The following is a 12,678-nucleotide window of genomic DNA, read 5'->3' on the forward strand; positions in this document are numbered from 1 at the left end:
CCCACATATGTAAATGGTGTTCAAACCACACGTGAGGTGTTGCCACGAACGTCGGAGCATGAGCAATAATTCTCGCACTAGACCTCCTCTGTAACTTTACACTGCTAACCTGTAGAAATTTTAAAGCATCACCCGTGGAGATTTTTAAGTACCGCAGTTTCACGCCATTCCATGAGCATGCGCAATTTTAAAGCATGACATGTTGGGTATCTTATTTACTTGCCGTAACATCCTCTTGCATATTTTACAAAACAATTGGGAAATATATTTTTTTTAATCAGTGTATTTTTTCCAAAAAATTATTATATATTCATTTTTAAAAACTGCGCATTTTGGTTTCAGTTTTTGGCCAAGTGCATTTTGAAGTTTTGGTTTCAGCACCCGAATTTTCATTTTGGTGCACCACTACTTTATTCCTTTACAAAGGATTCTACCCTTTTTTTAGGGCTCAAGTTTTTTTATAAATTTTACAATCATATTTTTTTAATTAGGCAGGTTTACTTGCGGATATCACAATCTCAAATCATCTTTAAAGTGGTAGTTAACTCTCTATTTGAACTTCTACTTACAGGTACAGTTTGGGTACAGCGAATATCTCCCAAACGTGCAGCGGTCAGGAGATATTCAAATCAGCAATAGCCAATGACGTCACCTGTGCATGCATAGTGGCGCTCTTTATTCAGGGCACACAGTGTGCCATAGAATGCAGAGCACCATGCTGTTCCCTTGCACGTGTACTGGAGTGACATTGTCGTAGCCAGGCCATTGCAATGGTCAGAGCTCACTAACCCTGGAGGAAGTTAAGGACATTGCTAAATGCCTAGCTGTTATTGTTCATCTTCACCATTACTGGAGCAAGCTTTCAAGTGCAGAGCTCAGAGAGAGAGAGATATTCAAATTCAACTTTGGTCAAGGCTGCTCAGCTTGTTTTTATATAAAGACGTCTCTTATCTGTGCAGGCAGTTTTTCGGTAAAGCTGAACTATGCCTTTTGAGTCTTAACTTTCATGTAAGTCAATTGTATAAAAAAGGGACAGGTAGGGATAAACACATAAACTAAATACAAGTGTGGTGGTTCACCCCACCATTTCCTTTCAGGCTCCATGCACACTGGCTTAACAATATTGCTAGATGAGTTTAGCGTTTTGCCTGTAGAAGCAACTAATGTTATCCTATGTGTATATGCACATTAGGTAGTCTAGAGGTGTTTTTTTGTTTGTTTTTGGCTTCTTTTATACTCCGCGTTTAGAGGCAGAAAAAAAATCCTTCTGCTTTTTTCTGTCAGACTGCTTCCTAACCCTAGTGCTCAAATCATTTAAAATGTGTGGGTTTTTTTTTTTAGTGGTGCACCGAAATAAAAATTCTGGTGCCGAAATCGATACTGAAAATTCAGAATGCATGTAGCCGAAAACCAAAATGTCAGTGTATGTGGGGGTGGGGAGGCTCCAATTTATTTTTATTTTTTTTTCTACTTTCATGTATATAATAATAATATAATTAAGTATTATTATTTTTTTTTTTTTTTGACCTATGATTTTATTGCTATCACATAGAGGACCAATAGTCCCCTATGTGATAGCATATGAGTGACAGGTCCTCTTTGTAGGGGGGAGGGGTTGTGGGGGCAGTGTATACAGTGAGGGAGCAGTATATACACAGAGAGGCTCCCTTACTGGCTGTCACTATATGTCATTGCCGGTTTTTAAATGCAATTGCCAGTCACTGTATACACTGCTCCTCTCCTGCCTTTCTCAGCCGTCTGTCCCTCCCCTCCCCCTCACATCTGCAGTACACCGTGTCCTGTATAGGCACCTGTATCGTTTAAATTTTTCCTACTGGCAAAATGCTGATAGAGCTGTTTTTGGCTGAAATGTTTAGATGGCCGAAATTTCGGTGCATCCCTAGTTTTTTTGTCTGCCCTAAGCACAGGTGTGTGTTTTTTTTTGTTTTTTTGTTTTTTTTCTTAAAGCATAGAGCCTCAAAGTTATCAGGGTTGCTACCTTTTTTGTTTTTCTAGACTTTATGGCTTTTTCTTTCACTCTTTCCCTTTGAAATTACTTATGAGGGGATGCTCTTATTAATGTATTTCTCCTTATTTGATTATTTGTCTAGCAGGTAACATATTTATTATGATCCTCCCTTTCCATGAGATGAGGTTTTAGGGTTTCAACTTTTGACTCTGGTTGGACTTTTTTTCTGAATATACCTTGCCTCTCATAGCTTCCTTACCTGCAGTCAAGGGTTATGCATTTTAGGCTTCAGCCTTTACCCCAGTGCACATTCATTATTTTGCCCTTAACTGCTGGTTCAAGTTGTGTGTTTTGTTTTGTTTTTTTTTTTTCAATTGGTTGCTTTCTACATTGTTATTGGTGTACTATCATTGTTCAGTTAGAATTGCTGGCAATTACCTGTCCTAGTTTGAAGCTGCAGGTTAATCCTTGGTTTTATCTTTTAAGGCCTTTCCATATGTGATTGACTGACTCTGTTTGGTCTAGCCTTATTTCAGGTTTTTAACTCCTCAGATACTCCCTGTAGTTGGATTTTCACATCTGTAGTATTGCTGTTGCTTATCCCTCAGTTGGACTGCTTTTGGATGTCCAACATGTCTATGAATTTACTACATTCCTGTGTCCTTCAACGGGTGATAAAGAAAATAAGATTTTGTACTTGTAAAATCTTTTTATTGATGTCCATTGTGGGACACTATACCTGTGTCCATTGTGGGACACAGGTACAGTCCCTCTGTGTCATTAGGCCTTATATACTGCTTGCCTAGGTGTGACAGTTGGAGGTGTTGTTTTATACAAGGGATGGTTTAAGGGTCAGCACACACGTTACAATCTCCTTTTTAGATTTACCAACATTCATGCAGTGAAAAGGCCTACCTGATTGGATACAAACGAATTGGATAGTTTAAGTAGGTCCTCATATTACATAGTTTTGGGAGATGTAAGGTTGATTGTACAGAGATTGTATGGTTAGATTATGTGTATAGTGAGCCTAATGGTTTTCTGTTAGCCAGTGTCCCCACCTCTTGAAGTCAGCAGTATAACCCACATGTCTAAAGTTACTACATTCTGTGACCCTCAAGAAAAAATTTACAAAAACTTATAGGATAGTGTGACTCCAGTTTTTCATTCTTCTAGCATTCATCCATTGCTAGTTCATGTATACACTTTCAGAAAGTCCGTTCTGCTTGCTTGATTCAATTTGAGCTTACACCATCTTCTTACGTTGATTCATTCTTTTTATACTGTTTTACTTACTGTATTTAATTTGTCATATGGTGGCATTTTCATGTCTATTTCTGAGCTGTAAAATAGACCTCCTTTATTTCTGTTCTCTGATTTATGTGCGTGTTTTATTAGATATGTATTCAGCATTCTAATTTTTTCTCCTCATCTCAAATTAAAATTCTATTTTTATCTTGCATTCTCATCCTCTTTGTTTAAAAAAAAATTAGACAGTTTTTCAGTTCTTTGCTCTTTTATTCTCTGTATCTTTGCCTGTTTCTTTTCCACTCTCTTCCTTTTGCACATTTGTAATTTTTTTTTTTTTTTTTTCCAGAAAATTCATCTATCCTATTGTTTCTCTTAACATTTTATTCCTCTGCCTTTCCTCACTCCTCATCACTGAAAACATTTTTTCTTTTGCATTTTATAACCAATAGGTCTTTTAGCACATTTTGTTATTGCTATTTAACTTCTGCCATCTAGCTTCTGTTTCTGGTAAAGTATAAATGAATCCTTACCTTATAAAACAATCCATTCAGTTTAAAATTGAAATGAAAGGCATAACGTCTATGAAGGGATCACCAAACCTCTGTTCTCAGCTGCATAAGGTGCTTGGAGAAGTGGGGGTGGAAAACAGCGGCACACTGATCTTCTAGTGAATGGCTGGCTTTGTGGGGGGGGGACATATCAGCACAAGTCTGACCACTGAAGAACCAGTAGTCTGTTCTCCTAGCACAGCAGGAAACCTGAACACGCTGGGAAGTACGTGCTCTTTTATCTAGCATGGTCAGTTTGCAATAGGAAAGCAGGGTGCCTTGCAGGATCACCAGGCATTCCACACAAAGGAAGCAATACAAAGAGTACGGGGTACTTTAAAACATAAGTACATAGTACAACAGACACATATCAGGAATGTGAAATACTGGGGTAACATTCTTTCTTTTTCTACATCTGTTTGTATTGTTTTACCGTTTTGCCTTGTTACTTTTTGTGTTATACCTTTTTATCTGTATTCAATTTATTAATTATCCTGAAAAAAACACTAGTTCACCTAACAGGAAAAAGATATTGAAAACTCCCATATACACAATCCTATACCCCTATACTCTCATACTTTGAACATCCATTAAATCTATTTGGTTTCTGTCAATAATAATAATACGGAAATAATGATGATAATTTTAACTGGCGTTTTTGTCATACCATCAAGTAAAAGCTGCTTTATTTAAATGCTTCTTGTTGTTTTTTTTTTGTTTTTTTTTTGTTTTTTAACATTCATGATACCTTGGATTTTTAGCTTTTATTTATTTATTATAATTACAGTTTTGATGTGTTGTATGTTAAGCTCTCACCCCCATACTGTTTATATGAAAACATACATCCTGCAGGCAGCAGGATACTGGTCAAATCTGCAGAGATGCCAATACTCTTCATGGCTGTGAACTTCCAGTGCTGCAATAAATTATATTGATTTACAGTTTCAAGTCAGGAAAGCCATTTTCTATGGGAGCACGTATGCAGGCTCGCTCCCGAGCCTAGTTGTCTGCATCTACACAGACAGTGGGACTTGGGCTCGCCCTCCGCTCCCTCGTCACTGGCTTTGATTGGAAGCAGCAGGAGCCAATGGCTCCCAATGCCTCAGCAAATCCCGCAAGACCAGCGAGTGATGGGAGAGCAGAGCTGCAGATGGCACAGTGCTGGATCGAATGATGGCTCAAGTAAAATGGGGGTGAGGGAGGATATTGATGCCTAAACAAATTTTTACCTTAATACAAGGAATGCATTAAGGTAAACTTTATTTAGGCTTTACAACCATTTTAAATATGCTAACATTTTAAAATCGCATAAAAAGGTACTTTAAAGCGGTTGTAAAGCTTAAATTTATTTTCATTTCAATAATAAATGTTATAGTTACCTGTTTTGTGCGATTGGTTTTGCACAGAGCAGCCCCGATCCTCCTCTTCTCCCCATCAGCACTCCTGGCTCCTCTACCCGCTGAGCAAGCCACCTCCTATGGGAGCACTCATGCGTGCTCGATCTTGAGTCAGGCTGTTTGAGTCTGTTTAGACACACAGCCTGTCTCAGCCCCACCCCTTGCTCTCTGCGCACAGGTTTTGACTGACAGCAGCAAGAGTCATAGCCTGTGAGAGCAGGGAGAGAGGAGAAGAGCTGCTGCAGATGGGCACTGCACTGGATCCAGATTGGGTTCAGGTGAGTATGTGGGGGGGGAGCTACTTTAACCACTTGCCCTTCAGAGGATTCCCCCCCCCCCCCTTCCTGACCAGGCCATTTTTTGCGATACGGCGCTGCGTTATTTTAACTGATAAGTGTGTGGTCATGCAGCTCTGCACCGAAATGAAATTTGTCCTTTTTTCCCCACAAATGGAGCTTTCTTTCTGTGGTATTTGATCACCTGTGTTTTTCATTTTTTGCACTATAAACAAAAGACCTGACAATTTTGAGAAAACAATATTTTTGACTTTTTGCTAATAAACATGTCCAGTAAAAAATTTAAAAAAATCAAATTTCATCATAAATTTAGGCCAAAATGTATTCTGCTACATGTCTTTGCTAAAAAAAAAAAAAAAAATCCCAATACATGTAAATTAATTGGTTTACTAGAAAGTTATAGCATCTACAAATGGCGGTATATATATACTGGAATTTATATATATTCTGACACTGGGGGGGGGACTGACTAACTGTCACTGACATCCCCAGGGACACTAATACAGTGATCAGTGCTAATAAAAAAGCACTGACACTGTACTAATGGCACTGGGCAGGAAGGGGTTAACATCTGGGGTGCTCAAAAGGTTAACTGTGTGCTGTTTTACTGTGTGCTGTGTGCTGTGTGCTGTTTTATTGCTTGCTGTGTGTGCAGTTTCACTGTGCCAGCACATTGCTTTCTATTGCTCTGCTATGGAGCTGACTGGAGAGATTTGTATTATTTACATACAGGTCTCTCCCCCGTCAGTGATACTCAGCGATCGCCCGGTGTCGGCTGGGACCTGGTGATCGACCGCTGAGGCCACCAATGGCAGCGCAGGTAGGGAGCATGCACCCCCCCCCCCCCCACCTGGAAATACAAAATCGCATAGTATTTTTGCTATAGGGCCGCGAGAAAGAGAGGTTAAAAATTTGTTTATTTTTTTGTTTTTTTTACTTTAATGCAGAGAATGTATTAAAGCAGAACTATACTCCCCACGGCTCCAGCTAAGCTGTGCCCCACCCGGTGCTACATCTTCGGGTGGCATGTCCCCTGTCTAAAATACTTTGTGATGTCTGTCTTCTATTTTCATCATTTATACTCATTTTTTTCCACTGTACCTGCTTTATTGTTTCTTTACAGCTTCTAGTCAGTGTTCTAATTTTAATCTTTTTCTGTTGTAGGAGGATGCCATTTTTGGAATCCTAAGCAAGGTTAAACCTCGATATCCTTCATGTACAGACTGTATGTACCCATCAACCACCATGACATCTGACGCATATGAAGAACATCAGAAGCTGGAGACTGCGGAAACCCCAACTGTGTGCAGTCAGCCAGCACTTCTACAGCATATGACATCAGTAATATTGAACAGGATGCATGGACACTCATTTTCTAAAGGAACACAAAACATACAAACAGACTCTCAAGACTTTCTTGCATCTTCTTCAAAAACTGCTAAGAACTTCAACAATTCAGATGAATTAAAGGAAGTGTTTGGTCTAAGTTCTTATGAAAATCTTGATTCTAAGAGGGATTCCAAACATGCTAAGGATTTCAAGTGTTTATTTGTCAGCAAAGAATTGGAAAAACCTGCCATGCATAGCTATTTAATGCAGCACCAGGAATCTATTATTCAGCTACAAAAAGCTGGGTTGGTCAGAAAACATACCAAAGAACTGGAACGTCTGAAGAGTGAAAGCTCTGCTGTGATTAAAGAATGTCCCCTAGACAAAACAGATTCCAGTGGTTATAAAGATGGTGAGGGACAATCAGAATCTGCTAAGCCTAATAAAGAACGAACAAGTAGTTTTGAAAAACTAGAAGTTGCTGATGTGTCAGAGGGAGGTTTTTTGAAAACTTCTACTCCTGGCTATTGTAAAATGGATTTAATGAGTAGTTTTACAAAAGACTTCCTAAAGACCATTTGCTATACACCAACGTCCTCTTCTATTAGCTCCAATCTCACTCGAAGTTCCAGCAGTGACAGCATTCACAGTGTACGTGGCAAACCAGGACTTGTCAAACAGCGGACGCAAGAGATTGAAACGAGGATGCGCTTGGCAGGTCTCACTCTTTCTTCCCCTCTGAAGAGATCTCACTCTCTTGCCAAACTAGGAAGTTTAAATTTTTCATGTGATGACCTGTCGAGTGATACAGATTTTCCAAAGATTGACTATAAGAGCACCAGTTTTAGAGACCACAGTGTGTGTACAGAAACACCATCATCATCGGGGACAACAGAAACAACATCAATTCGAACAGAGTCCACTAACTCATCCATGACTGTGACCGATAAAAGATGATGTTTTTCTTTTAATGTGTACTTTGTCTATAGCCATTGTTACTTTTATTGTACTTGTGAACAAACGGTGAGGCACAGGTCTGCAGAACACCAGTTACGATACATGTTGCTTTTAAGCACATGTTAATTTCCACTGCTAACTGTACAAATAAGAGAATATCACTTGAGAAATATTTACTTTCTTGTTTCTTAATTTTATATTATGTTTTCTTTTTTATAGTTACTGCCAAAAAATGGTACTATTTTTTGTATTTAATTTCAGACTGTGAGCCACAAAAACTTGTGGAGAAACACAAGGGCTATGTGTATATTTACAGCTGCAAGCACTTCACATTTACTGTACCCTACTTCTACGGCTCTACTGTGATATTTTACAATGATACTCCAACCTGCAGTGCTGTAAACTTGATGACAGAATCCTTTGGTTCCACATTCCTTTGGTAAAGACCACTTAAAGACCTTGTTATAAATCTGTAGTATTCAATAGAAATATATTGAGTATTAGCCAAATATCTGTATGGTATATATGGTATATAAAGTTACAAGAAACATCACTATTCAGTGTGGAGATTTTGACTTTGTCTTGTTCACACAAATGCCTTGAACGTCTTCTTTTTTTTTTTTTTTTATTAGCACTCCAGTACTTTTAAATATTATTATATATTGGTTAACTACATTTAGCGTGCATTACTTGAAGTGATTTGGTTTAAAATGTATGTCTGGCTGCAAATACAAAAACTACCTGTTGATCTTACTTGACATCCAGTGAGCTCTTAACTTCTTGTTTGAGCTGACAACTGTGTCTTTGCTGCAGTGATAATCCAAATACCTCAAGTTCTCACCTACTGAAGAGAGATGAGAAATGGGGAACAAATTCTATAGTCCAGCAAATAAGAATTGGGAAGGGCTGACAAAACTGCCTGCTGTTTAAGTGCAGCAGAGACACTGGGGGTAATTTACTAAAACTGGAGAGTGCTAAATCTGGCACAACTCTGCATAGCAACCAATTGGCTTCCAGGTTTTATTGCCAAAGTTCAAAGCTGTAGTAAACCGCAAAAAAAAAAACCCAAACAAGTTCTCTCTTCAAGTTAACAGCATAACGTGCTAGTATGCATTGCATATTGGCACATTATGAGAGACTTACCTGAAAACTAAGCCCTTCAGCTTCCATCTTCTCCCGGTTTTCCCTCCAGGTTCGCGGGCTGCGGCCGTTTGACTGGCTGAGCCACGATGATGTCACTCCTGGGCGCTTCAGCCACGGCATGGCCTTCTCAGTGGACAATGTGCGCAGTGTGCATGGTCTGGTGACATCACCGGCGCTGCTAAAGTAAATATCTCCTCTGTGCACGTTTAGGAAATATTTACTGTACCTACATTATTATAGGCTTACCTGTAGGTAAGAGTAAAAAAAAAAGGCTTTACTACCATTTTAGGTGAACAACCTAAATTACAAGCTGTTTGACTACCATGTAGAGCTGATTCTGAGTGCACCAATTTTAGTAAATCTACCCCACCGTGTTGCTAGCTGACACAGGAAGTTAGTTCACTTGAATTCTTAAAGATCAGCAGGTATTTTTGTTTTTTACTGTACTTTCAGCATTTTTAAATGGAAATGTGGCATGTTAACGTTAAGCTTGGGAGATTCATGTTGTTGCATATTCCTGAGCTGTTCACCTACCCTAATATTCACAGGCCCTTCCTTTGCTGAAAGAATGCTTGGGCTCCCCTCTTCTTTGAGCACTGCTCTAGTCCCACTGTGATTTAAAAGATTTGTTGTTTTTTTTTTTTCTCTCAAAATTATATTTACCTAGGTAGATGAGGCATCAGTCCGATGCTGCATCTGTCCCCTGCTGGCCCTAAGTGTGAGAACACAAGACCGCTGATTGCTTAGTTCTCACCGCCACTGTGAGCAGAGGGCAGTGATTGTCAGTCAAACCGCTGTCTGCTGTACCCCCCCTCCCCCCACCAGCTGAGTGACATCAGCCCTCTAAGGTTAGTCAAATGACGACAACAAAAAAAATCGGTCATCTGTTCATCCTCCATTCATAATTGTTTAATTCATAGAAGCGATAATGTGGCTTCTTTGAATGGAGACAGTAGGTGAAAAGGGTGGGCATAGTCATCTCTCCCTCCGTTCTATTAACCCCTGCCGCACTAGAATATTGTGGGGAGGTGGGTTTGTTCAGAGGCTGAAGAAAGCAGGAGCCAGCAGTACAAGGGAGATTTTGGAATAATAGTAAGTAATGTCCCTTGTGCTGATTTGTTTTTGTTATTTTGATTAAATTTGGGCATTAAGACTTCTGTGGAAGAATATAAATTTGATTCTTCTTACTGGTTTGGCTGTGGAAGGAAGAAGACACAGTGCTTAAAAAAAGTGTTTTCTTACATACTGCTGCTCTCTAACAATCCAATTTTTTTTTTTTTTTTTTTTTTTTTTTTTTTTCAAACAAAATAGAAAATATTGATTATGCAGGTTACCATTATGGCACCTTAGTACACCCTAGTATGGAAGCATTGCGTAGAAGGATACATTTCGTATATTTTTAAAACATCCATGTTTCATATGCAAGTATCTGGTAGCTCATAACAGTCAGCTGCCCACTTAAATTTTCTAACCTGTACTTACCGCATGAAAATGTATTAGTTGATATAGACAACATGTCAATATGAGGCTAAATTCAGTTTGCATACAAGTGTTAATTAGTACCAACCAGTGCTAAATGGACAATTGAGGTAAAATACAAAGAATAAAATTACTTGTCTAGGTTTATTGCAGCAAACATCCTGTAAAGCTTTCTGTTTGTGTCCCCTTTTTTTGTTATTTTGGTAGCAAGGCAGACATATGTAATTATTATAGAAATAAGCAGTTATTCTTTGTACTGTGCTGAACACATATTCTAACACAGCAGAAATGTTCTTTGAAGGCCTTCCTAGTAAGAAAAAAAAAAAAAGTCCTGGGACATGCAACATTGTACTCGTAATCTAAACTCCCTAAAAAAAAAAAAGTATGCGCTGGGGAATAAAAAAAAACCCATTATACTCACCTAGGTGGATGCAGTATTGCTCTGCCAGTTCTGCACATAGAACTGAGCAATCAAAGAGTGCGATCAGAGAGTCTCTGGGTTTCTGCCCTGCCCCCTCAGTGCTCACTGGAGCGCTAGGCTGTGGAGGGGGCAGGAGAGGATGGCTCAGGCTCTTGGTAGAGAGGCTGAGCCAGGTGCCAGTCAAGGGTTCTAGGTAGATCCCGACCCTATGGTTGGGATCTTTTCAGAGCCTGAATCGACTTTGTGATGCCCACATTCGGCTGCAGATGGGTCACAGAAGTGTAGAACTAACTGCACTCCTGGGATCCATAGGAGAAGTATACCAAAAAAGCTTTAGCTATACTTCTCCTTTTTTTAAGATTTTTTTTTTTTTTTTTAATTTCATTTGCCCCTTTTTTTATTTTTTATTTTAATCTGCTTTGGATTATTCTACGACAGAACAGTTGCCTTACTTATACTTGTGTAGACTGCTTTAAACTAAGGATACACAATATGTTTTTTGGGTTTTTCTTTTGTTGGTGAGTACAAGTACTGATACTTGTGCTCAAGTACTCAACAACACCGACTACTGATACCTTTTGCGGTGCAATTTGAGCCCATACTGGTGAAAATGCTTCGTATCGGCACTGATATTGGTGCAGCCCTACTTTTAAGCATTATTGCCTATATGAATAGCTGCGATAGCTGTGTATCCAGGTTTAGGCTCCATGCACACAGGGCTTAAAAAAACTCTACTTCTGCAGGAGTTTTGTGTTTCTCCTGTAGAAGCAGCTCAATGTTATCCTATATGTCCAGCACGTTTAGAGTCAGAAGAAAAAAACACTTCTGGTTTAGCATTTTTTTCTCTGCTAGAAAACTCCAATCAAAAACGCAAACACTCCTAATTGCACCTAAACATTGTACAAAAGAACTCTGTATGAGTGTTTGGGGGTTTATTTTCTGCCAATTGAACTGGCGTCTTTTTAAGCCCAGTGTACATGGAGCCTTAGAATGTATCATTCCGAAGAATATAGCAGTCGTTTTTGGACTTGTTTGATGGAAGTGATATCTGAGCTATGCAATCCCCCAGTTGTTTACATTATTAATGTCTTTATCTTTTAGCATACTGTATATGTTTTGTTGTAAAAGAGAATAGTGTTTAATGCCATGATTACGCAAATGCACCACAGAAGTGACCAAATAAAAATTCCACCTATTACAACAGGCCAGAGATTTGCAGGTTACTTAGGATGCACAGCTCAAATTTCTCTCTTGAGCTCGATTCTTCTATAATTTTCACCATCAACCTCTATCAGCATAGATGGAGGAAATCTCTTCTGCTGGCTGATGTATTCAGACAGCAATGGCATTTCTGGCTCTCTGAATACAATGGCACTTCTGAACAGTGACTGCATCGGATAGGGTGCAGTCGCTGTCTGGCCAATAATTTTCTACCTGGCTAACTTGATTTTTGAATTGACTGTTGTCGTGCTGGGTGGTACTTGAAGATTGAAGATCCACCCACTGCTTGAATTTAGGCTGATTCTGTGTGTGTCTGTGTGTATATATGTAAGTACGTTAAGTGGGATTATTATACTTTACAGTTCAGTATTAAAGAACCATTCAACCTAACATTGAAAGCACAGCATTGGCAAGAACATTGTGAAAACTTCCGGTTTGCTTTTTATTGCCTTTGTAGTTTTTGTGGTGTACCTCCCTACCAGATTTGATTCATAGCGACAGTTCTCCATCTTTTTGAGGTATAGAAATCACAGGATTCACCCTACTTTTAGACCTTGTTAGGCTTTTATTTCTATAAGTGCTGTGTGTCCAGGAAGCTTTTGTGAAACGTTTGGCAAGCTCTTGCAAAGTATTTCAAACAGCTTTGTTGGTATCTTAAAAGCCTGTT

At 39.0% G+C, this 12,678-nt stretch overlaps 1 protein-coding gene across 2 annotated transcripts in view; it reads left to right on the forward strand.

Moving 5' to 3' along the window:
- Nucleotides 1-8,300, forward strand: part of SSH1 (slingshot protein phosphatase 1) — a 66,023-nt gene extending 57,723 nt beyond the window's left edge. For both annotated transcript variants that reach the window (XM_089660189.1, XM_089660191.1), the window contains one exon: nucleotides 6,626-8,300. In XM_089660189.1, coding sequence (XP_089516315.1) covers nucleotides 6,626-7,747 — 1,122 coding nt within the window. In that variant the 3' untranslated portion in view covers nucleotides 7,748-8,300. The remainder of the gene's footprint in view (nucleotides 1-6,625) is intronic.
- The last annotated feature ends 4,378 nt before the right edge of the window (nucleotides 8,301-12,678 follow it).

The sequence above is a fragment of the Staurois parvus genome, unplaced genomic scaffold (assembly GCF_062004578.1).
Source record: "Staurois parvus isolate SC_StPar_1 unplaced genomic scaffold, SC_StPar_1.0 ptg001209l, whole genome shotgun sequence".
NCBI classification, from domain to species: Eukaryota; Metazoa; Chordata; class Amphibia; order Anura; family Ranidae; genus Staurois; species Staurois parvus.